This window comes from Lissotriton helveticus, chromosome 1_1 (genome assembly GCF_964261635.1).
Source record: "Lissotriton helveticus chromosome 1_1, aLisHel1.1, whole genome shotgun sequence".
NCBI classification, from domain to species: Eukaryota; Metazoa; Chordata; class Amphibia; order Caudata; family Salamandridae; genus Lissotriton; species Lissotriton helveticus.
Window position 1 is genome coordinate 1979173963 of NC_136057.1, and position 24986 is coordinate 1979198948.

The window sequence follows — 24986 nt, forward strand, 5'->3', positions numbered from 1 at the left end:
TCTAAAGAACCGGCCGAAATGAAAACCCTGACAAAGTGGAGTGATAATATAGCCGAGGGTAAGCACAATACCATTAGTGCCATGGAGAGTATGTACAAGAAAATCCGTAGAGAAATAATAAAGATACACGAACAACGTAAAGCAGCGCAAGTAAGCGAGAAAGAAAGTAACTCTGATCCTGAAGAGGTAGAGGACGAGAATCCCGCCAGAATAGCGTATGTAGGAAAATCTAGATTTCCAGATCGCCATTTACGCCTAGAACACAAGTCAATTTTCCATCATTCAGCACCAGAACAAGGTTCCCTAGAACAAGTATTCCAAGCTACCGATCACATTCTGAAATCACGAATCGGTTACAGTGAGTTAAGTACCATGCATGAACAAGAACTAGCCCGATCAGCAGTCCGATGGATTACTGATTCTACCACTTTTCCAGACGAAATAGTGGCACAAATGTTTCTGAAATTGCCCCCAGCCGAGCAGCGACTGGTGGGTATGTATATGATTCAGCACCTCATTGCTCTGTATGAGGGTCAGCACTCTGATCCAGGTCCGTTACATGATGTCCTGAACGAGTTACTCCAGTATAGATGGAGAGGTCTAGGTACCGATTTAATTAGTGTCATTCTAGAACAGCGCCACAAATATAGAACGTTTCTGAACCCGCATTTTGTTCATGTCTCACCCCCAGAAAGTAAACCATTTTACATGGAAAGACAGAACCCGTTACGAGAAGTGCATCCAGTTAAGACAGAGGACGGTGAAATGCAACGAGTGTTTGTTTACACTCCGATTACAAAGATGGAACTCCTCGAAATGAAGAAATTAATTCCCTGTCATGACAAAGATCCAGCAGGGTTCCATAGAGAATTAAAAGACATGCTCCGTATGGGAGAATACACTTACCCAGATATCATTAAAATGTTAAAGGTCCTGTTGCCCGCAGGGGTGTATGAAAAGCTAAAGGAAAAAGAATGGGAGGTGGGAGAGAAAAAGATCGATTGGGCAGTTCTAGAAGCCGAAGACAAGTCACGTGTACCAGGTACTGGTCTTGGAGATAAATGTAAAGAATTACCAGAATTATTGATTCAAGTTTTACCCAGATTATTGACAACTAGAAAAGAAGACTGGGATGCAATCTCAGCCTGTAAACAGAAACAAGAAGAAGATATTAGTGATTTTTATTCTAGGTTTGAAAAATGCTTTAGCATCAATAGTGGCCTCAAGACAAGTAGTGAGTCATACCCTCACCTTTTTGTTACTAAATTAGTCGAGAATTCAAGCCCACAAATTAAAAATCGAGTTCTGAAAGTCGAAAGTACCTGGCAAGCTAATACCCCGTCCCAGATGTTGCAGATGCTCCAGTACCACCAGAATAGAATCAGGGAAGAGCAAGAACACGAGAGAAAACGTATGAAAGACACGAAAATGAAAGTACTAGTTGCACAATCTGTTCCTCAAGACAGTCAGAAGAGGGGTCCGAATCAAGCCAGTCATCCTGCAGCTCCCGTTAAAGGGAACTGCAATTATTGTAAACAGCCAGGTCATTTTATAAATGAGTGTGCAGTTCTGAAACACAACATAGCTACTGGTAAGACTAAGGAAAGACCACGTCCGCCTAGACAAGAGCAAGTTTCACAGACTCCTCAGCCACAGAATGCACAACAGACAGTTACCGCACCGCAGCCCATCGCTGCAACACAGCATGTTACATCGCAGATGTACCAGTATGCACAGTCTGAGTATCCAGAGTACCAGCAGTATTCATGAAACAGCCTAGAGAGGGAGGTAGGCTTGCCTCTCATCGAGATACCTGTAGATCAAGAAGGTCCCTATGTTCATAGTCAAGTATTAGGGAAAGACAGAAAGTTCTTAATTGATACAGGGGCAAGTAGGACCACAATTAGTCACGCCGAAGTTCCAGGGGCTCCGCTCTCAGGCTCAAGAAATGTTTCCCTTGGATTTTCAGGAAAACCTATCGTAAATGAGATTTCAAAGCCAGTTACTCTAGAAGTAGGTCCATTGTCCCGCACTACTGATCTGTTACTTACTAAGTCATGTCCAGAAAATCTATTAGGCATTAAGACACTGAAAGAGTTAGGTGCAGTTATATGCTGTTCCCCAGAGGGAATACGATTGTTCCTACGTGACTTTAAGGGTCACTATGTATTACGAGATTTTGATTCGAGACTGTCTAATGTTCCACAGCATCTATGGGCGCAAGGTCCAACTGATGTAGGTTACATGCAAATCACACCCTATCGTGTGACTCTCAAGCCAGGTGTAGTGTTACCACGAATCAGACAGTACAGATTGCCACCCGAGGCTGTAGCAGCCTTATCCAAAATTATTGACGAGCTCATCGCTCAAGGAGTAGTTGTAGAAACTGACTCCAACGTATGTAATTCTCCGATCATTCCAGTCATGAAACGTACTGATCCAAATGCACCCCCAGTATATCGATTAGTGATCGACCTACGAGAGCTTAATAAATGTATTATTCCGCAGTACCCAGTTGTCCCAGACATCTCTTCTCTATTAACGGCCATTGATTCCGAAGCCACGTTCTTCACTGTCATAGACCTCAAGAACGCATTTTTTAGTGTTCCAATTCATCCAGACAGCCAGTTTCTTTTCGGATTTTGTTTAAATGGAAGGAGCTATATGTTTACACGAGCTCCTCAAGGTTTCACAGAAAGTCCTAGTATTTACAGTCAAGCACTCAAGAGACAACTAGACAACATTCACATGCCAACTGACACTGCCCTGCTCCAGTATGTCGATGATCTACTGATCACAGCCCGTTCTGAACGTGACTGCGAGCGAGCATCCCTTACAGTCTTGTATTTCCTAGCCGAGATGGGGCACAAGGTGTCCCCTTCGAAGCTTCAATTCTGTGTCCAGCAAGTGGTCTACTTAGGACACTTACTGTCCAAGAGGGGTAGGCAGTTGACACCAGACCGTATCCAGTTAATAGCGAGTCTTCCTCAGCCCAAGACCCAGAAGGAGGTACGTGCCTTTATTGGCCTCACTTCTTACTGCAGACAATGGATTCCTCAGTATGCATTTCTAGCCAAGCCACTGATACAGTTAACGACTCAGGAGGCAGCCGTATCGACTGTCCTCCCTTGGACATCTGAACATACACTCAGTTTCAATGAGTTAAAGAAAGCTTTATGCCAAGCTCCAGTTCTAGCCACACCGAACTACAGTAAGCCTTTTACACTTTTCGTTACTGAACGCGAAGGTACAGCATTATCTGTTCTCACACAAGATCAAGCAGGACAATACAAGCCCTGTGCTTATTTTTCGAGCACATTAGATCCAGTAGCCCAGGCTTTGCCTGCGTGCCTCAAGTCAGTTGCAGCCACAGCACTAGCTATCAGACAAAGTGATTCCATAGTTTTAGGACATTCCTTGACAGTACAAGTCCCACATTCTGTGGAAGTTCTTTTGAACCGAACACAGACTCAACACTTGACAATTGCACGTTTAACAGGTTATGAATTGACACTGTTCCAGCCACACATAGAAATCAGACGCTGCAACGTTTTAAATCCTGCTACACTGTTACCATCAGTTAATTCAAATTCTGCCACACATGACTGTGTGGAAGTAGTTAACATTACGACAAAACCAAGACAAGATCTGACAGATATTCCGTTACCAGACCCCGACCTGACACTTTATGTGGATGGTTCATGTATGAGAACTAGTACAGGAGAACTAGTCGCCGCGTATGCAGTGACTACTGACACTGAAGTTATTGAGACCCACCGCATTGATACCCTGTCCGCTCAAGCAGCAGAGCTAGTTGCTCTGACACAAGCCTGTATACACGCCAAGAACTTGAAAGTTAATATTTACACAGATTCACGTTACGCATTTGGAGTCGTACACGACTTTGGAGTGCTCTGGCAGGAGAGAGGTTTCATGACTTCTCATGGAACCAAGATTCAGCATGGTCTCCTTATTCAAGCTCTGTTAGATGCCATACACTTACCGACATCTATTGCTATCATGAAGTGCAAAGCACACACGAAAGTCACTGACATTATTTCCCAGGGTAACGATCTAGCAGATCGCACAGCCAAGCTTACAGCACAGACTCCAGACATTCCAGTTAACATGACACATACTCCAGATCCGATTACATGTATGACAGTTAAGGACCCTACACAAGATGTCATAGATATCCAGCTACATGCTACTCCCGATGAAATCAAGAAATGGTCCGAACAAGGAGGGGTCCAGACAGATCAAGGATGGTTAACGAAGGGTAGAGCCACATGGTTTCTCCCCGACTCTATGGTTCAAGTCATTATTAATACCGCACATAGTCCAGCACATCTAGGAGAAAAAGCTATGTTAGACAGTATCCAGAACATTTGGTTCAACAAGCATTTACGAGCTGCAGCTAAGCAGAAAGTCCGTACCTGTATGATATGTTGTCAGTTTAATCCAGGTAAAAGTGTCCCGGTGGAACAAGGTGGTTTCCAGCCTCCTGGCCACCCTTTTGAAGTCCTCCAAATGGATTATGTTCAGATGGAGCGATGTCGAGGTTTCAAGTATGTCCTTGTAGTTGTATGCGCTTTGTCCAGGTGGACAGAAGCATATCCAGTCCCAGATTACACAGCCGCGACCACTGCCAAGCAGTTGGTTCGTGAATTCTTCCCTCGTTATGGACTCCCTAGAGTCGTATATTCTGATAACGGCCAGCCATTCTCCTCAGAGTTAATGAAGCACGTTTCCCTTTTGCTAGGGTACCAGTGGAAGTTCCATTGTGTACGCCATCCTGAAGCAGCCGGTCTCGTTGAGAGACATAACCAGACTCTGAAAGTCCGAGTCGCCAAAGTGTGTAAAGAAAAAGGTGTGGACTGGCTAGTAGCTCTGCCAGTCGCTTTATTTTATATGCGCATGGTCGCACATTCCAGATCAGGTCTGTCCCCGTATGAGGTCGTATTCGGCCGCCCCCCTAACATGTGGGGTACTCCTAGACCCCGAAGTATTACCGATGTTTCAAGTAATATGCTGACAGATTACCTAGCTTCCTTGATGTCTGCCCTCAACTCATGTCGTTCACAGGTTGCCGCCGCATTTCCAGACAATACCGAGGTGGCACCGCATGAAATCGTTCCAGGATCCATGGTGATGGTCCGCAACTTTGACAGATCAAGTCCGCTGGAGCCTCGTTGGAAAGAGCCCCGACAGGTCCTCCTCACCACCCGTACAGCCGTGAAGTTGGAAGGACGCAAGGGCTGGGTGCACCTTTCTCATGTCAAACTTTTTAATGGACTGAAACCCGTCTTGAAAAACATTTCCCAGGATTCAAAGGATTGCCAAAATATTGTTTTCAAGGACTGTCCCGCAAATGACATTGATTCAAAACCCCCCCGTTAGAGAAAACTCCGCAGCAGGAGTATAAACAGAAACTACGGTCTAGTAAAATAAGTCAGCCAGTTTGATTGTCTAAGTCCTCCCCTAGGTGAAACGGTTAGACTGTTTCTGACATGTATAAAATAGACCCCCATAGTGAGAGAGTTAGTCAAAACTCAATCCGATGTATCATTTTTCTATGTTTCATATTATTTCTCAGCATTATGATTTCCTGCACCAGTTATGCATTTTTCCTATGTTTCCCAGTTTCACATGTAAATAAGTCTGCTAATGCTACAGTAGAGCACACGTTTAGTGATCTGCCCCCTCATGAACTGTCCTACCGCCTCGCTATGCGTAATAACTCCTTTATCCGCATGTTACATTACTCACACCAGACCAGCAATGCCACTAATTGTTGGGTATGTGGTCGACTCCCCCCTTTCCAGACGCCGAAGGGAGTTCTGCCACTCTTTCCTTATCCTTTTTCACATAATGGTTCGTGTGGAGCATGGTCCACGTTAACGTCATCCTCAACAGATATGTCTTTTCTTAACAGTACATGTTTCCCAGACAAGCAAGGTCTTCCCCACAGAACAGGTTTAGATCTAGAAAATGAAGTGTATAATTTAGGTAATTATTCGTCGAATTTCATGGTCTTGAATGTTCAGTCTGATACTACTCCAGACTTACCTGCTATTTCAGTACTACCAGTCAAAGGCGAATTATGTGTCCGAAATTATGGTTCTGTACATGTAGGACATAGTGATTGTACTACTATTGTCAAGTATAGTGACAGTGGGAAATCTATTTTCAAAGCTTCACGTCATTCATATTTTATTTGTGGTCAAACCGCATATGTTCGTCTGCCCCTCGATTGGGAGGGAACCTGTTACATTGCCTTCCTACTGCCACCAGTTTTTCTAGCCCCATCTGATTATCATAGAAACACACATCTAGTACACATTAGACATAGAAGGGAGTCCCCAATTGTCGATTATACTGAAACTGCTCTAGAACAGTATACAGATTTCAATAGAGGTTTCTTCTTCTTTATAGGACCTATCCAGAATAGTAAGTTAATCCGTAGATTAACCAGAACCCTTGAAGCTGTAGTAAATGAGACTGCCTCTGCTCTAGGTAACTTAACTGAAGAGCAATCTGCTATGAGATTTGTCGTTTTACAGAATCGTCTCGTCCTTGACGTCATACTGGCCGATAGGGGCGGGGCCTGTAGAGTCATCGGATCTAGTTGCTGCATTTTCATTCCAAATAACGCGCCGTCTGTTTATTCAGCTATAACCAGACTCCATAAAATTGCCCATCTGTTACACCAAGATCCAGGCACCTGGACATGGTCCGGTTGGTTCTGGAATATAATTTCCGCATGGGGATGGAAAATATTGTCCTTTCTAGGTATTGCAGTAGCGATCATATTCAGCTGCTGCCTCTGTATACAATGTGGCCCTGCGATTTGCGGCATTTGTGCTACCTCTTGTATTCCTAGTCCCAAGCCCCGTTCCAAATCCCGTTCTAAGAGAATTCGAGATGAGCAAATGATACTGTATGAAATGATAGACGGTATCATGAAAATTGATGTTTCCTGATGGAAACGTAGTGACAAGGAGGGAATGTGGAAAAGTAAATTTTGCCATGTTCTGTGTTCCTACGTGTCATCCATCATATGTTATGTGTGCATGATTAAATATGCATATGTATTCCCCATGTTTGATTAAAGACGCAATTACAGTTGTGTCCACCTCTAGTATGCCAGTTTCCAGTCCTCGTGAATACTACGAATATCAGGCCTATGTAAAGTTACGTTGCCACGTTTCTCAGTGTGCACGTTATTCTATTATAAAGTCCCCGTTTCTAGGCCTCAAAAGGGCCTGGACACTAGATTCAGCTCCTGTCTCCTGAAGCCTCGCTGAGGAGGGATACAGCCCCCACCTGTATCCTCGACCCTTCACTTACTTCCTGCCTCGCAGTGCCCGGCCCAGCCTGGCTCAGTCTCTGAGTCTGCCAAGAATATGTTATGATTCCAGTTATCAGTTCAGTCCTCCTTCTCTGCATTCCTAAGCTACTGAACTGCATCAATAGTTTCCGTCATTGTCTAGCCTTCACGTCTCCACGTTAGAGAAATACTGCATTTAATGGTCATTTAATATTCTTCATCACGCACTACATGTAGAATAATGCATGGTCCAGTCTTAGAATCAAGTTAGCCTTTCCCCTCCTAACTTCTAGTTTATATCAACATGTTCTCTAAACATCAGATACTAGATACTGTTTAGGTACATGTCGCTCCGACCCTCCAGACTTCAGTCTCTGCTCCTAGCACAGAGTTCATAGCCCCCAGCTTCTCCTAGTGATACGTCATTGCCAGTTTGCGCGCACCATTAGGTTAGAGGTCCCGGCTCCTTAGGTAGCCCCCTCCATGGTTTCCGCCCCATTCATGACATATTCTGTTACGTTTGCATCACATGTCTATGTATACGCCCAGTTACACCTACTTTTGTCTTTATCTTTCGCGACTGCTACGCGTCACGCCTTCTGCTCCACCCACTGCTACGCCTACTGCAATGTAATGCTATGTGTTTGCGTTATGTATATATGCTCATGTATTGTTATTGAAAGTCAGCGCGCTCATCCCAGACCCAGCCCCAGCAGCTGCTGGGCCCTGTCATCCTATTCCTATGCAGGTTGTCCTGTTCCTGTCCTGCCCTGTTCCTGTCCTGTGCTGTATTAAACCTGCAAAACTCCTACTACCTCGAATCTTGACTCTTATTTATTGAGCTATCTGTTATGATATATGTCTAGTCAAAAATAGGGTATTATTTATTTATTTACCACACCATCACCAAGACCCCAAGTTCTTAAACAACCTCCCCACAACACATCAGGTCCCCTTCCTCACTTCTTGAATTCAGCAAGAAACTGAGGACCTGGCTTTTAAATTAGTCTTCTCAAGGGGCCATTGAGACTGCCTGTATTCAGGCCCAGCCTCACCACATGGCTATACTCGCCTACTTAGCACCTGGATACCCTATTGGGTGACAAGCAGCGTTCTATAAATCCATATATAAGATTTTAGTCAAAAATCAAGTCTGGGCCTTTGTAGAATGTAAAAACATGAACAGACAGGCAGTATTTTTCCCAGGGAAAAGTGCCAACCATAACAGCAAACTGAAACCTGTGCCACACATCCACAACTAGATAGATGCAATAAAACAGCCCTTTCTCTATCATATGAGTACAACTGTTATGCGTCCAGAGCTAAAGTATAACCCCGACTACTAAGGGTGAGTGAGCTGCAAAGTGAGGCAACATGCAACTCTGTTGTTTTTAAAATGCTCGAGAAGTGCACAGTTTTCAAATTTGGAAATAAAACAAAAAACAAAATTCAGCTGCCCTTTTCAGAAGTGTGAAACCAATCCTGCTGTATTTAAGGCAGTGATGGAAAGCTGCTTGACAGCTGTCCCCTGTCATAAACCCTAACTCTTACACATTCTGTAACCCATCCAATACCCATCACACTGTCCACTGCTCAATTAGTATCAGCTTTCCTCACAGGAAAACCCCTTTAGTTGAGCATGACCAATTTCTGCACACCAGCCCTAGAATCCCAGGCCTAAATGTACACAAGACCATGCCTCATCCCCTTTTCTCCACTGCACCTTAGATGCCATTTTAGATGACACTAGATCCAACAGCAATAACAGCTGAGTGGATTTGGATGTGGAATACCAACGAATGAAGGTCACCCATCAGATGAGATAGCCAGTGAATAAAACTTTCATTCAAATATGTGCATGCAGGGCAGTAAAAGGAGAAGCTCTGCAAATGTTTAGCAATAAAACAGCGCTCCCTCCATCATCTCCTTGTGTTTGCTTTGTTCGCCTTAAGTTGGCAGGGTAGTCCAGACGTGGGTCCCTTGCTCACTTTGCCACTTGATTCAAGCTAGCCTGGCTGATGAGGGTTGTTAGACTTAAACAGGTCTCAGGATGCTTGTTTCCAGTCCAGGGAATACATGGCTTGGCAGTCCGGGCTTGACTGTTCCCATGAGGTACAGGGTCAAGACTGATTTGCATTTAGCCGTGTCTGAACTGGTGTGGCAAATTGAGCTAAAGAACTGTGATGGATTCAACCCACATCCGTGACTGGGGGTGAGTGTCTGAAAAGTTTCAGCGCTCTGTCCATCATCTCCTTGTGTTTGCTTTGTTCGCCCTAAGTTGGCAGTGTTTGCCAGGACATGGGTCCCTTGCTCACTTTGCACCTGGATTCAAGCTAGCCTGTCTGATGAGGGCTGTTAGCCAGAAACCGGTCCCAGGATGCTTATTTCCAGTCCAGAGAATACATGCCTTGGCAGCTCGGGCTGGACTGTTCCCATGAGGCACAGGGTCAAGACTGATTTGCATATAGCTGTGTCTGAACTGGTGTACCAAAGCGAGCTAAAGAACGATGATGGATTCAACCCAGATCTGTAACTGGGGGTGAGTGTCAGAAAAATTTCAGTGCTCCGTGCATCATTTCCTTGGGTTTGCTTTGATCGCCCTAAGTTGGCAGGGTATGCCCAGACGTGGGTCACTTGCTCACTTTGCCACTGGATTCAAGCTAGCCTGGCTGATGAAAGATGTTAGTTGAAACCAGTTCCAGGATGCTTGTTTCTGGTCCAGGGAAGATATGGCTTGGTAGTTCGGGCTGGACTGTTCCCATGAGGCACAGGGTTAAGGCTGATTTGCATATAGCTGTGACTGAACTGGTGTGGCGAAGTGAGCTAAAGAACGATGATGGATCTAACCCATATCTGTGACTGGGGTGAGTGTCTGAAAAGTTTCAGGGCTCCGTCCATCATCTCCTTATGGGTGCTTAGCAATAAAACAAAACAGGAAAAAAATATAAAAATAACACTAAATGACAAACAAACAGCAGTGGTTGCAAGGGCATACTATTGGAAATTTGGCCTTACTGCAGGATCACCTCAGATTTTTGATTTCTTTGACTGAACCCATTTTTGTTGGCCATAGGACTTTTTCACACTTTATGCCTGCTAACCAGTGGCAGAGGGCTTGTGCTCTCTCTTTTAAACATGGCAAGAATGGCATACCCCCAATTGACATATTTAATTTACTTACAAGTCACTAATATATGATACTACAGGTACTCTAGTCCTGTAGATTAAATGCTAGACATGAGCAGCAGCACCCGTTGTGCCAACCACTGAATTAGCAGTGTAAAACATGTCTACGTGCCTGCCCCTGCAGCCTGTATGTAAATGATGAAACTGCAATTTTGACCCAGCAAAATAAATATAAATCCTCTGGCAGACTTAAGCTGTACTTCTGAATATTTATAAGGCCCCCCTTGCGGCTAAATGCCCATAGGGCAGGGTCCATGGTATTTAAAAAGTAGGATATTTGTACTTATGTTTTACATATCCTGGCAGTGAAAAACTTCCAAAATCATTTTTCACGGTGCTAAGGCTGGCTCTACCATAGAAAAGTACTGAGTTACATTATTACACCTTATGATGCATAACTTCAGTTTGGGACTAGCTAGAAAAATTATTCATTAGGTGTTGCCTGAGACAGCGCATGTGCTGTCTCTTCAAGATAATTAATAAGTGGCTTTTCAAAGTGCCACCAGAGGTTTTTGCTGACCTACACCTTGCTTTCACGAGTTTGTGTACGTGCACAGCTGCCATCTGTGTTTTAATTGATGTAATCAGGTTCCTCTGCTTGCACTACCCCCTCCCTTTTCCCCCTTCCTCCTGGTCAGCTTCATTTGTGTCTTCTAGCTGTGAATCATGCTCCTCTGCTTGCACTCCCCCTCCCTTCTCCCCCTCCTCCCCTTTCTCTTCGTCAGTTTCATTTGGGTCTTCTATCACTATAAATGCTCCTGCTTCCACCATGCACACACACCATCAGTCATCAGTGCACACTTTCACCAGGCACACACACCACCAGCCGTCAGTGCACTCTTCCACCAGGCACACACACCACCAGCCGTCAGTGCACACTTCCACCAGACAAACACACCACCAGCCATCAGTGCATACTTCCACCAGGCACACACACATACACCATAAGCTGTCAGTGCAAGCTTCCACCAGGCACACACACCACCAGCTGTCTGTGCACGCTTTCACCAGGCACACACACCACCAGCCGTCAGTGCACGCTTCCACCAGGCACACTCACCACCAGCCGTCAGTACACCCTTCCACCAGGCACACACACCACCAGCCATCAGTGCACCCTTCCACCAGGCACACACACCACCAGGTGTCAGTGCACGCTTTCATCAGGCACACACACCACCAGCCATCAGTGCACACTTCCCCCAGGCACACACACCACCAACCGTCAGTGCAAGCTTCCACCAGGCACACACCACCAGCCGTTAGTGCACGCTTCCACCAGGCACACACACCACCAGCCGTCAGTGCATGCTTCCACCGGGAACACACACCACCAGCAGTCAGTGCGCGCTTTCACCGGGGACACACACCACCAGCCGTCAGTGCACGCTTCCTCCAGGCACACACACCACCAGCCGTCAGTGCACGCTTCCACCAGGCACACAAACCACCAGCCATCAGTGTACACTTCCACCGGGGACACACACCACCAGCCGTCAGTGCACGCTTCCTCCAGGCACACACACCACCAGCCATCAGTGCACGCTTCCACCAGGCACACAAACCACCAGCCATCAGTGTACACTTCCACCGGGCACACACACCAGCAGCCGTCAGTGCATGCTTTCACCAGGCACACACACCACCAGCCGTCAGTGCAGCAGGCAGGCTCTTCTCAGAGTTTCTTGGCAAATATGTGTTTGATGCCTGGGAGGGAGTGGGTCGAGTTTCCTTAAACCATGCTGAGTATGCAGGTGCAGTGAATGAACTCCTGTGTGAGTGAGTCATGCCACCCGGGGCTCACTCACTCCACACTTGTAAATTGCGCCTGCACCAGGCTTTTTCTCATTTGCAAAGTTCGGTGCATGCCCACAGCTAGGCAGCCCCCGCACCCCCGGGAATGACTGCTTCCTACAACCAGAATGGAAACAACATTCAGAGCAATAAAAACAAGTTCATTTGATGCAAAGAACTGTTAACAAAAGCCATGTCCAGCTGTTTTAGATCTGGCCACTTAAACAAAACAGCATACAAAAACAAACCAGCACTGGCATAGCCAATACGTCTCGCTTTTTAGACCCTATAAGTACTTAGTTATGCAGCAGAATATCCTTGGTGCAACAACACTAACTGTTGCATGGCTAAACACTTATAAGGTCCCAAATGCGAGACCTATTTGCTATGCCAATGCTTGTTTTTTAATTGTAGTTTAAATTCCAGCTTAATGGTAAAGTTGGATTTCCTAATACTGTTTTGTAAAATACACTTTTCTGACTCTTAATGGCTCTCCTGTGGTATGCTCCCAAACAGTAGACAAAGACCTGGCTGTGGGGAGGTATGGATCTTCCTGAAAAGATGGGTGAGGAAGAGCTGTGCCCCTGTCCTAGTTACACTTCAAAGGGGCCTACCCTCACCAACACAGACGAACCTGACGCCAGGCCTGCCCCAGCCTTTGTTTCACTAGCCAGAGTGGATCCATACACTAAGGAAAGAGAAGGCCTGACTTGAATCAGTTTTAGAGTTGGACAAGTGGGTGTCCCCCACCCACAAGCTGGCACTGGGCATACAACTGGCATCCCTAGAACCTGAAATCAGAATTCTCCAGGGCCAGTGAAGACTCGGAAGAAGGCCTGCCCAGCTATCCGAGACCTGTAGTAAGGCTGGACCTGCTTGCCATGAAACCAGGACTCCTGTAGTGACTGGAAATGTCGGTTGGCTGACCTCCTATTTGGGTTTCAGGGACCAGATGCCTTTCCCTGCTTCTTAACAGATCATAACCAACTGGAACTGAAATCCCAAGCGTTGTCCTGAAGGTCCAGTACCCTTGGCTGCCTAAACTGACGGTTTCACTAAATCGGGCACAAAGCCACACAGCTCCTCGATGAAAGTGTAGCTGGATCCCATGCAACAGGATGCAGAGCAATGCAGCGCCACAGAGAACCTCACCATGCAGCTTCTCACAAAAGGCTTTACTGGATCCAGTGCCTAACGACACAGGGCCCTGCAGAGTCTCACAGCTACTGACTCGAAACCTCATCAGTTCCAAACCGGGGATATGCAGAGTGCTGCACAGCCACACAGTCCTCTCATTGACAGCCTTTTCCAGTGTAAAAAGAGTCACTTCAGGCTGAATCCCATTTTGGGGTCCTTGGGTAATCTGAGGTGGCATGGTTGGCGAAGAACCATGCGTTGGAATGCTACCCCAAACAATTGCCAGTGGTTAGATTTATTGCATCAATTCCTCCCGTCTTCTTTTACATGTTTGATGTAAGGTCCTAATTGGCCAAGGCAATGCCCAGGTGTGGATTCCTAGCTTACATTGCTTCTGGAAGCAAGGTGCATCTGACAGAAAAAACCCAATAATGCCAAAACCAGTCTTGCATTGCTCGTGTTCTTGCTCGGCAGTTCATGCTTGACTGGTTCAACTGGAGCAGGATGAAGGTTTGTTTCCATATAGATGTGTCTAATCAATCCAAGGTGGCATCATGAGTATAAAAACAATGGATTGGAATGCTTCCTGAGTGATTGGCAATGGTTAGACATATTCAAGCATTCCTCTCATCATCTTTTGGTTGTTTGGAGATGGATTTTAGTTTGATGTTGCAGACTTACAAGAGGAAACGTTCCATCACAAACCAGCAACATTAGCTATGTGCAGTGGGCTGTAGAAGATGAAATGCAGCAAGTGTGGGCTTCATTGCATCATTGTCAGCAAGCCCAAAAGAGGAAAATCAGGGACAGATACTCACAGAACAGGTGACGGGCAGAAAGTTGGACGTACAGTAACAAATTGTTGAATTTGGTGGCAATGTGGGATGCTATGCACATGCAAAATGCTTTTCTCAGGTACTTGGCTGGGAAAGGAGTATACTTGTCATTGTCAGGTGCATCTTCTGGATAGTGCAAGTAAAGTGAGACATTGTGGTCAGTCTGAGGGTGGAAGTCCCATGTTACACTCTGCATCGGTTCTGGTAAATGTCTGTGGTTTATTATAGCATTTACAGGTGTACTCTTTAGAGAATACCTCTGCTTCCTCGTTGCAAGGTATATCAGCTACAATTATTAATCACACTCACAGGCATATACCATTGTGCTTTTTTGTGGAGGCCTGAGTACATTTCAACTCTCCCTCTTTGTGTCGGGTGCAGTGGATGGGCCTTATATTGTTAGAGGCAAGCCAAAGGTAAAAAACAGGAATGACGAGCATTTATTTATTCTAAAGCAGTGGCTAGAAGTTTCTCAGGGACTCAGCTCAGAACTCCCATGAAAGCTGATAGGTTTTTATGAAATGTTCACATACATGTCAGTGATACATCTCCAGTCTATTGCTGGCTTCAACTTGTGTTTTAGGGTGGTGGTGCTGAGGTGGGTGTCTGACCATCTCATGCATCATTAGTTGTGGCATTGGACCAGCACTGGCTCTATCATAGTCAGTCTTCGGTCATCAAAGACTGATAATCATCAGTTGAAGACGTTGTTTTGTAGCATCAGATAGACATGCTGCAAGTTCCCTATCTTCACTCCCTCAAATTTGACTCCAGTACATGTTCTTAATACAGGAGCACTAATCTTGGTTTTCAGTATCTCTGCGTCACTCTGTATTTGCTGCATTCAATGGTGTGGGCAGGGAAACCTGGTAGTGTATGGAATGCATCAGGGTCTTGCCATATTATATTGTTTTTCAAATAGTTGTGAAATGCTGATTGTGTCCGTAGTAAATCTCCATAGCAACCCAATGGCATAAAAGCATAGTACACATAGCAGCTTGGTATCCGCATCCACAAATTAAGGGTTTTTGTTTTGTTTCGGAAATATATATTTTTTGGTTGCGTTACTACAAATTGTTCTATACACTTGTTGTGTGAGGAAAGCATAGTCATCATGACATGCCTACCAAATATGTGCCAAGTAGCCATGAGAAAAACCTATTTACCAATGCGGATTGCACTGTGGGACATAGTCCTAGAGTTTGGTCTCTCACAGTGGTTAAAAGTGTTAATATGCCATCCCCATCACCGAATTGACTTGAGTTTCAAGGGGATGCTTAAAGTTAAAAATTACTACGGCTGTATTACACAAAGTATCCTGGGGGAAATAGATGTGACTATGTACCTGGTTTCTGCATCTCCAAGGCACTTTGAGATTACAGAATGGGCTGTTTTTACTTGCATGGCCACTTTGTCCACTAATTTGCAAGGGGATCTCGGTTCCTTATTGTATAGCAGATCAGAATGCCACCTATAAAGTGAAAGATAGACCACTGCTTCAAACAGCTGGTCCATCTTTCACTAATTCAGAATCCGCAGGGCAGGCTGAAATTCCCAGCTACAGTGTGGGCAGCACATTAGTTGTAATAATGAAAGTTGAGCCCAGAGTCACATGGTGCTGGGCTAATCTGCCGCCAGTGCCGGGGATCGAACCGTGATCCACAGATTCCGGAGTCAGACGCCCTAGCTGCGGCGCCACACCTCTTCCACGCAATCACACAAACGCCATTTAATAAAAGCTCCCACCACCATCCATGTTGTCTTTTTTTGCCTTTTAGCTTTGGACATGTGGTAGCCGGTATTCATCGGGCCGGACTGGCCGTAGCAGGCACCGTGCATGCCCCCAGTGGGCCTGAGGGGTGGGGGCTGGTTTTGTGCCTGTGGGGGACGGATTGGCAGCAGTGCTGCAAGATCTGCCCCGATAACAAAAGCGGGAACAGTGCTTCTTCCTACCACCTTTCTCCCCCTCTCCCAGGGGTGGTTGAGCAGCAATCTGCCAGGGCTGGCTGCTGTTCCCAGACCAGCTCATTGACCAATGCAGCAAGATTAGTAATCCTTGGAGGGATTCAGTAGTTGGCGGTGCCTTTTCTGGAGGTCCTTTTGCACTGCTCAGTAATGAGGTTGTTGTGAGGCAGCAGGCGTTCGGCTTTGACGGAGTTAGGCGGATCCAGTGCGAATGGGACGTCTCTTCCTGATTGGAGGACGCTGGTCTTTGTGTCCTCGCTTAGGTTTCCAGCAGGGGTGAGCGGTGATGTCCTGGTGTGGGAGGAAGGCAGTAAAGACCCTTTTTGGGACAATATTTATGGTATGTTTTCGCCTTAAAATCTCCTTTTTTGATTGAGGGTTGGGCTCTTTTATCTCAATTAGCATTTCTTGGTGTTTTTAAAGGCTGATTGGTTTGTCGGATAAGACCCATATCTCGATTTTAGCAGCTGGTGATCTAGCTTCCGATGAGTGCCAAAATGTTAGGAAACATAGCAGCGGGAGCATGAAATACATTCCTCATCTTTAATGGTGAAAATAAGGCTGATTCCTTGCCGCCTGTCATGTCTCAGACTGAGATACAAGACATGGGTGAGGAAGCGGTGCCAAAAGCCTTAACTTCATTTGAAATTAAGAAGGGTAATACGATTTTGTAAAAAGGAAAGGACAGGGATCCCTAATCCTCTGATTTAGATTAACCTTCCACATCAACATGAACATATCTCAGGAAGGAATAGATGTGGGAAACCCTTTTTCATGTGAGACAATGCCGGCAACAGGATGTGATGGACTAGTAGGTTGTGATTATTATCAGTGAAGGTTATGCAATAGACTTTCTGCAGTGGCCTCGGAGAACTGGGGCAAAAAAGAACATCTTCCAGGAATGTGTCCCAAATCGCTAGTTCATTTACATGGGGTGTAATAATGGTTTAAAAGAGGATGGAGAGGGGGACAGGTGCCTACTCAATCCACTGGATTCGAACGGGGTCAGTTCTTTGATTAAAAGCTCTTCACTTTTGAATGGTGACTCTGCAATCTATTATCCCACTAATAATACCAGGGGACTAGTTGTCATCAAAAGATCCGGAGGATACCTATCTCCGTGTGCTATCAGAAGATCAAATCAAACATTTTTGTGGTACGCACAAAAAACAACCGCTATCAATTTCGAGTTCCTTCTTTTGGACTTAAATCATCTCACAGCGTCTTCACCAAGGTTTTGGCTCCATTGGCCCCTCCTCTTCATTCTGAGGGAATTTTGGTTCATCTTTACCTTAACACTTAGTTAATCCAGGCACCATCAGAAAGGTTGATGCTACATCATACACACACTGTTGGTGAATCTACAGAATCAGTGTTTTCTAGGGAAAAGTCCAGTTTAAAGCCTTTGCAAGATTTTACCTTCATAGAGGCTTGGTTTCAGAGTCCCCAAGGAAGGATCATACTACCACCGAGATGGACTGGCAAGATTAAGAATCACGTTTTGGAATTGTTGATGCAATGAACTTCAAAAGTGGTTTCATGACTCAGGGTAAAGGGTGGTGGTGCCTCGATGATTTTTCTGGTCCTCAAGGCTTCTTTCCATCTCTACAAGTTGGTGTCATGGATTTGGCCAAGTGGGATCTGAGCTCCCAAGACCTGATGCACACAATTGCAGTTACCCAACAGGGTAAAGTGATCTGGCATGGTGGCTGAACTCAGACAATCTACTGAAGGAGCTTCAGTTACACCCTCTACATCTAGAGGGAGCTTGAAGCAGTGAGATGAGCTCTTCTATCTTTCATGTCTGAACAGATGAGGAATGTTGTCTTGGTTCAGAGGGACAATGTTGCAACAAAAACCTATGTCAACAAGCAAGCAGAAACAAGGTCAAAAGCACTAAACAAGATAGGTCACCTAATCTTCTCCTGAGCTTAGGTCTCCCTGATATTTCTGACAGCTATTGATATAGAAGGAACTTCTAATGTGACAGATTTTCTAAGCAGGCACATTCCATCTTCCCTGGAATATTCTCAGGATCATGGAGTTTTCTCTGAATCTGGATGTTTTGTCTCTCTTGACTGACTGCTGAGGTCTCCTGGTGATGGATTGTTTTGTCTTGAGTCTCAATGCCAAAATCCAGATATTCTATGTGCAGGGTAGAAGGATGATTAGCCTTGAGTGATAGATGCACTGTCATGTCAAAGGCTAAGGGGTCTGCTGTATACATTCCCTCCCTTTCCTCTCATCAGACCTTTCCTGGTGAAAGTGAGAAAAGAATGGATGCAAATGATTTTGATTGCTCCTCGCTGGTCTCAGGCCACCTGGTTCCCTATCTTACTGGTTATGAAGGTATCGTTGTGTGGATGCTTCCTCTGGTTCTGTCTCCTCTCGACTTCTCTGTCTTGATGATGGAGTAATTATGGTAGCTCCACTTGATGGCTTGGAGGTTGGGAGGAGGGGTTTAAGGGGCTAGGGATTTCCGGAGGAACTGGTGGTTACATTGTAGTCTTCCAGAAAGTGTTCAACTCGCCAAACATACAATAGGCACTGGAGCTCTTTTTCACACAGGTGTTAGAGAAAATGTTTAGATCCCACATTTGTGAATTTGATAATGATTGTGGAGTTTTTGCAGGAAGAGTCATGGTCATGATTATGGTTGACAGCGTGCAGAGATTCAGACGATCAGGGATCCATAGAAGAATTTTGCAGACCAAAAGGTTTTATTTTTAGACTCTTGAAAGGTTTGTCAAATACCTGCTCTAGACCATTAAGGTTTTTTCCTACTTGGGTTTTGACTCTGGTTTTGATGCATTGACTAAAGCCCCGTTTGAGCCTCTGGAACAAGCCTACTTGCAGTATATGACTCTCAAGGCTTTCTTTTTTGTGGTAATAACTTCAGCTAGAAGATTGGGGGAGTTAGGGGCTTTCTGCAGAATTTCTCAGGACAGGGTGGTGTTAGTTCTGGTGCCTTCTTTTGTTCTGAAAACCAATTCCCCCTTTTACAAGCAACAGGAAGCGAGTTTTCTGGAATGTTATCCTTTGGAGGAGGAGGGTAAGTTACATTAGATGTTTGGAGGTCTCTCCTCATCTGTTTACAAAGGGTACATCCATTTTAGAAAGTGGAATCTATGTGAATTTGGGGCCATGAGGTAGAGAAACCAGCAACTGCGACTTTTAGTGGGTCTACAAGCCCCTTATTGCAAGGACCTATGATGTAGAGGGTCAGTTTCCTCTATTGTCGTAGCATGTCTACCACTGAGGCTAAGTTAGAAGGAGCTTCGATTTCCGAGATATGCCAGGCAGCTACATGGTCTAAATCATCTAGCTTTTCTAAGCATCACAGACTGTCAGAAGTACATAGAGTTCAAGATGTGTTTGGATGCAGAGATTTTCATGATTTGTTGGCATGATAAATCTCATGTATAATGAATTCAGTCGAGGGAAGGACGCAAGGGTAATGTTTAAATTACCAGTAATGAATTCAAACGAGGAAGTAGACACAGAATTATGCCATTAATGGTAGGTCATTGAAGCATTTTTCACGATTACCCAAATACCAGTCACGAAGTTTACTATAAACAATTTAGTGGGAAAGAGAAAAGTACTCAAAAATAAAAGGTAACATGTTGGACTCCTTGTTCCTCATCACTTACTCAGAGTCACATTTACGATGCATTGTATATACGAAAAAGTATGTTTTCTTACCTTCACTGTCGGGATCGGTTTCTTTGGAAGGAGAGGCTCTCTAGCAGTCAAATCATTGGAACGTTCTTCAATTGATTTTATTTTCTGCTCCACCAATAATTGCTTACGTTTCTCCAAGTAAGGCCCAAAGCTCGGAAGTTTCTAGAAAATAATCATGAACATGTTTTATTCATGCAGTTTCGGGAATTTCAATATCTCCTTTATCCATAATGATTAAGTAATGTTCTCACATGTATATATTAAGCATTTTCCTGGATAAAATAAATTGCAATTGTTAGCTCTTTCCATTTGCTATTGCTCAATCAATCAATGAGTTCTCAATTTTCATTAGCAGTCGCTGAAATATAATTATTGAATATAATTTTGATGTCAAATTTGTATTTGTTTGCTTTGACCAGTATTATGTTTTATTCCCGATGGTACTACGTATTAAGTGTTGACTTTTGGTACCTTCACAAACCAGAGCAAAACGTAATAAAGTAAAAAACCTGCATTGAAAATATATCTGTATATGCAAGTAATAGCGTTTAACCTTGGTTGCCTTGCTGCTGAATCACACAAAAGGATCTTCTAGGTGTTTGTAAAAGGTGATCAGTTGGTTTGGAATGCAATTCTTCTTTAATCTACATCGAAAGTCCTGTAAATTGGGTAGCAAGAGTTCCGCCCTATTGGAATGACAAGGTCTGCGGCAACTATGAGAACCCATCACCCCCTGCCCCCCATGGACATCATCCACAATGTCCTGAGGAAAATCTGTGGAGAGATTGATATTTCCAGTGCAATCAGATCCTTAATAACTAAATCCCCTCGTAATTTTTCATTTCTAGGAGGAACCTAATGCACCCGCTTGTAAGATCCTTTAACTCCACCACAAGAAGTTACTGTTACCTACAGTATCTGTAGATACAGGCGGCAGAGTTACCGATACTCTGAATAGAAACTTTTAATGAGACCCTAAATGTGAGGACACAATATTTTCTCTTAGAAATGCTTATCCTTATTCATATGATGGTATGTGAGTATTAACAGAGCAAAAATAATATTGGACAAGAGCGTTCTCAGCAGAGTATTCCGCAGCAGTTAGGATGACGTTTGAGCTGCCATCCCTTGAGTGGGTTCCTTGTGAGAATTATTGGATAATGGATATAGAAGAAGGAAGAAGACTGGTTACAGAAGTAAAAGGGACCAAAGAGGGACGTTCTGCACCAGATGAGGTGCCCTGAGTCTTGAGAAGGGGCCGGAAGGGGGTCTTGAGACCATTTCAAGGACATTGTGCTATACCTCGGGGAGCCAAGGAGTTAAGGATATGGTAAGGAGTGGTTCTAGACTCCCAGTCTCTAGTTCTAACCCCTCTGGTCCTCTGTTTTTGGAGCAAAATCTGTCACCATCCCTGATCACTAAATGACATCAGAATATAACTGTGTTCTCTGGTGAAAAAAAGGTGGGCATCTCATGCTTTGTGGTGGTGGGGGCAGCAATGGCAGCAAGGCAAGGAGTAGGTAATTTTTATTTGATATGTTTTCCTTTTTTCTCATTACTTGATACAAAAAAAGGCCATCATAGTGTATTTGGAGGAATGGATGTTTTTCGCAGTGGACGCTTTTGGAATAAGATATGGCAGCCCTAGCTTCATGAGCGATAAGAAAGTGTCACATAACTGAATACATTAAGTAGCTCCTAAAAAGTCTCCTAAAAAAGTCTCCACCCAAGTTCAGGATTCTGGTATTTCCAGATGCATTAGAAGAAACTTTAAATAGTAAATAGAAGAATTTGTGCACACTACAGGAGGTGTGGAATTGGTGGGGGGAGCTTAACCATTGTATATTCTAATGGTTTTCAACTGGGTGGTGACAGTGTTTGTTTTCTCAGAATTGAGTGTGGGAGGGTACATAGCATGGAGAGGATCTCTTTATTTTGTGGACTGTGTTTGTGTACACTCCACTTTTAGATAAGTAGTTATACTCCGTATTTAATGTACTGTTTTTATTCTGATTTTAATAAGCGTGCATTTGATTTTATGATTAAGCTAAATGTTATGTTTATAGCTTAGGACTTAGGGGTCTAAGCGAGAAAGAAGGTAATACCCATAAATAAGAAAAGACAAGGGAAACTGCTCAAAACAGTCCTAAATAGAGGTATACTTTCTGGGAAAGAAACGGTGAGTCAAGCGTTATGTGATTTGAAAGAGATTAGTAGAGGGGAGTTGAGGCGCCAACAATGAAAAGAATAGAGAGTAAAAAAGAGGGAGAATAAACACCCAAGCTTCAGGATTTGTCTTAGTCCCTGGAAGGAAGTAAAGGGCAAGATTAACCACCACAGTAGTTGAGTTAGCAACCTCAGTTAGGCAATTTGTGGGGAGACATTTTAGGAGAGGGAAAGTGGGAGAGAGAAGCATGACTGATGATCAGATGGCAGATAAGATTTCACTTGATGAATAATCAGTTCTGTCACATTGTGAGCAACACCCTAGTGAGCCCTCATATGAGAACGTTGCCCAATAGCCCCCAGGCCCTCTTTCTCCCTTAAATTTTAGTTGGGATTTCAGGGGCTCTGAAATAGAATGGAGACGAGAGAGGAAGATTCCAAACCAATTAATGGCAGTACAGAACGGTCACATACTAAGTTATATAAGTATTTTGTACAGAGGGAGGGTGTGAAAAGCACAGGGGTAAGAGACGTTTTTGGGGCAAGAAATAATTCTCAAGAAAGGTTTAGTAGTGAATCCTTGAATAATATACCAGAAACCTCTATCTGCCCATTTTGGTCGATGATGGATGTCATGCCTCAAATACAGAAAACCCTTCACATAATATTAGAATCAGTGCTTTTAAATAATGAGGCAATGAAAAACCAATAGCTTATGAATTAAAAAATATAAACAAATGCATACAAACCCTGGTAAGGACAGTAGAGGACTCAGATGAAACCCAAGCTATCTCCCAAAAGGAGTCTACCACTGTATTTGTGTTACACCAAGCAATGTTGGTGAAGAGGCGAGGTGACTACCTCTTTTTTAGGAAAAACTGGTCAAATAGCCTAGGAAATAAAAACAGGCGCGGGAAAAGAAACAGGAAGATATCCAAACTATGATACAAAGGGAAAGAACTAACAAAATTAATAGCCAAAATAAAGAGAAGAAACCTCTCATTTACCCACAAAAATACTCTGGCACTTACGTTGGTGCTCAAATTAGGCAAGCACAAGAGAAAAATAAGGTGTCTGTTAAAAGCAGGTCAAAGGATATACTATCGCAGCAAAAGGAGAAAGTGGTTCAGGAAGAAGGGATAAGGAGACAGGTGAGGGACAAGGAAGGGATAACGTTTGAAAAGTGAGAATCTATCTCAAAGGTCCCCGGGAAATTAGGAAAAGTAAATCAGTCAGCGAAATACAATCTGCATATATGTCCCCCAGAACAGGGGGAAGAAGAGTTTGCATTGTATTTTGATGTATCAAAAAAGGGAAAACATGTACTCAACTATACCGTCTACAATGGAGTAAATGCTTGGAAAACTAAGAAGTGTAAAAATCTTGAGGGAATTTCATCAGAAGATATAAAATGTGTTGGTTTTGTGAAAAGAAAAGATGGGAAGGAAATCACCAAGGGCCTCATTCAGATCTCGTTAGATGGGTTACTCTGTCACAATGGTGACGGATAACCCATCCACCAAAATTCAAATCCATTTTGTAAAAAAAGTAACCCAATTTCAGAGTGATATTTCTGCTCGTGAAACATTCTGCTTTGGACTTCAATCATGCTTGATCTATTATGTGTTTTTATCAGCTTAGTATTTTCATGTGATTCATAATTGAGGGTGTTAAATGTAAATGGTAGTGATCACATTCCTTTGGAAGCCTAGTGGCAGTTGCAGAGTTGTAGATATAAAGTAATTAATTAATTAATTAAATAAATATAAAGTAATTGTGGCGGTTTTCAGATATGACCTTCCAAAAAAGGTTAAAAACAAGATTGGATGGAAAAGAAGAAGAAATAATTGATTTGTTGATTAATAAAAATGATTACAAACAATAATAAAAAACACATTGGGTTATGAGCATTATTATACCAATTAACTTAACTAGAATCACATCTTTAGCCGACAACGCACATATACTACATTTTGTTAAGAAATATCGTGGTACAGTAGTAATCAATACTCTTTTTCGCAGTCGCAGGAGATATCCCTTTAAATGAAAGTTAAAATGTTCACAATGGAACGACCACACTACCCTCAATTTTTAAAATTCACATTCCAATATACCATAGTTGAGGTGCAATTGGTAAAGTGCATTTGTACAGTGTCTTGCATCTAACAGCAATAATAAGAGTGCACTTAATTAATCCAAATTAATCTATCTAAAATTGCAACTATAAAAAAACAAAAGCACATGTAATATAATCTAATACGAGTAATATCGAAGTACATTTTAAAATTGTTTCATATTTTGCACCCATCGCAAAAAGCATTTCTCCGAATGTAAGATAAAAACCCTCTCAATGGGACTACCTGCCCTACCCCCAATTTTGGAATACAGACATTGGTGTTTCAAAAATTAAGATGTACCAAATAAAGTGTACCTGTGCAATATCTTACAGTTAGCAGCAATGGTTAAAAGCACTTGTGCAGAGTCTTAAATTTAGCAATGAGAATTAAAGTGCAATTGTGCATAGTCTAACAGTTAATAAACGTTCTGAGCTGGTGATTAAAATGGATAATTTCTCATCGGCAGAATGGGCCTACACTAGATAATTGATTTAGTATTAGGATTTTACCAGTTACTACGAGCAAATAAAATCTTTTAGAAACCTCAGGTTCTTTTTTGTTAGTTTTCTCCAGTTACTGATTGGTGTATCGAGAGCTGTTTGGCGTTGTCTTTCCTGGAGGAGCGGTTCGAGCAGATTTGGCCCCCTCCTTTCTTCTCCTCCCCTCAGCTGGTTACCACTGGTGTCCTGCAGGGCTCCTCCCTTAGCCCACTCCTCTTTAACATTTATGTTACGCCATTGATATATCTGGCCGAGGAACTTGGGTCTAAGG

At 43.7% G+C, this 24986-nt stretch overlaps 1 protein-coding gene across 1 annotated transcript in view; it reads right to left on the reverse strand.

Annotated features, from left to right (window-relative positions):
• The window catches only part of DPYD (dihydropyrimidine dehydrogenase), a 3662673-nt gene that overhangs the window by 65496 nt on the left and 3572191 nt on the right, over window positions 1-24986 (reverse strand). The window contains exon 21 of the mRNA XM_078644210.1: window positions 19954-20094. Within this exon, the coding sequence (XP_078500336.1) occupies window positions 19954-20094 (141 nt within the window). The remainder of the gene's footprint in view (window positions 1-19953; window positions 20095-24986) is intronic.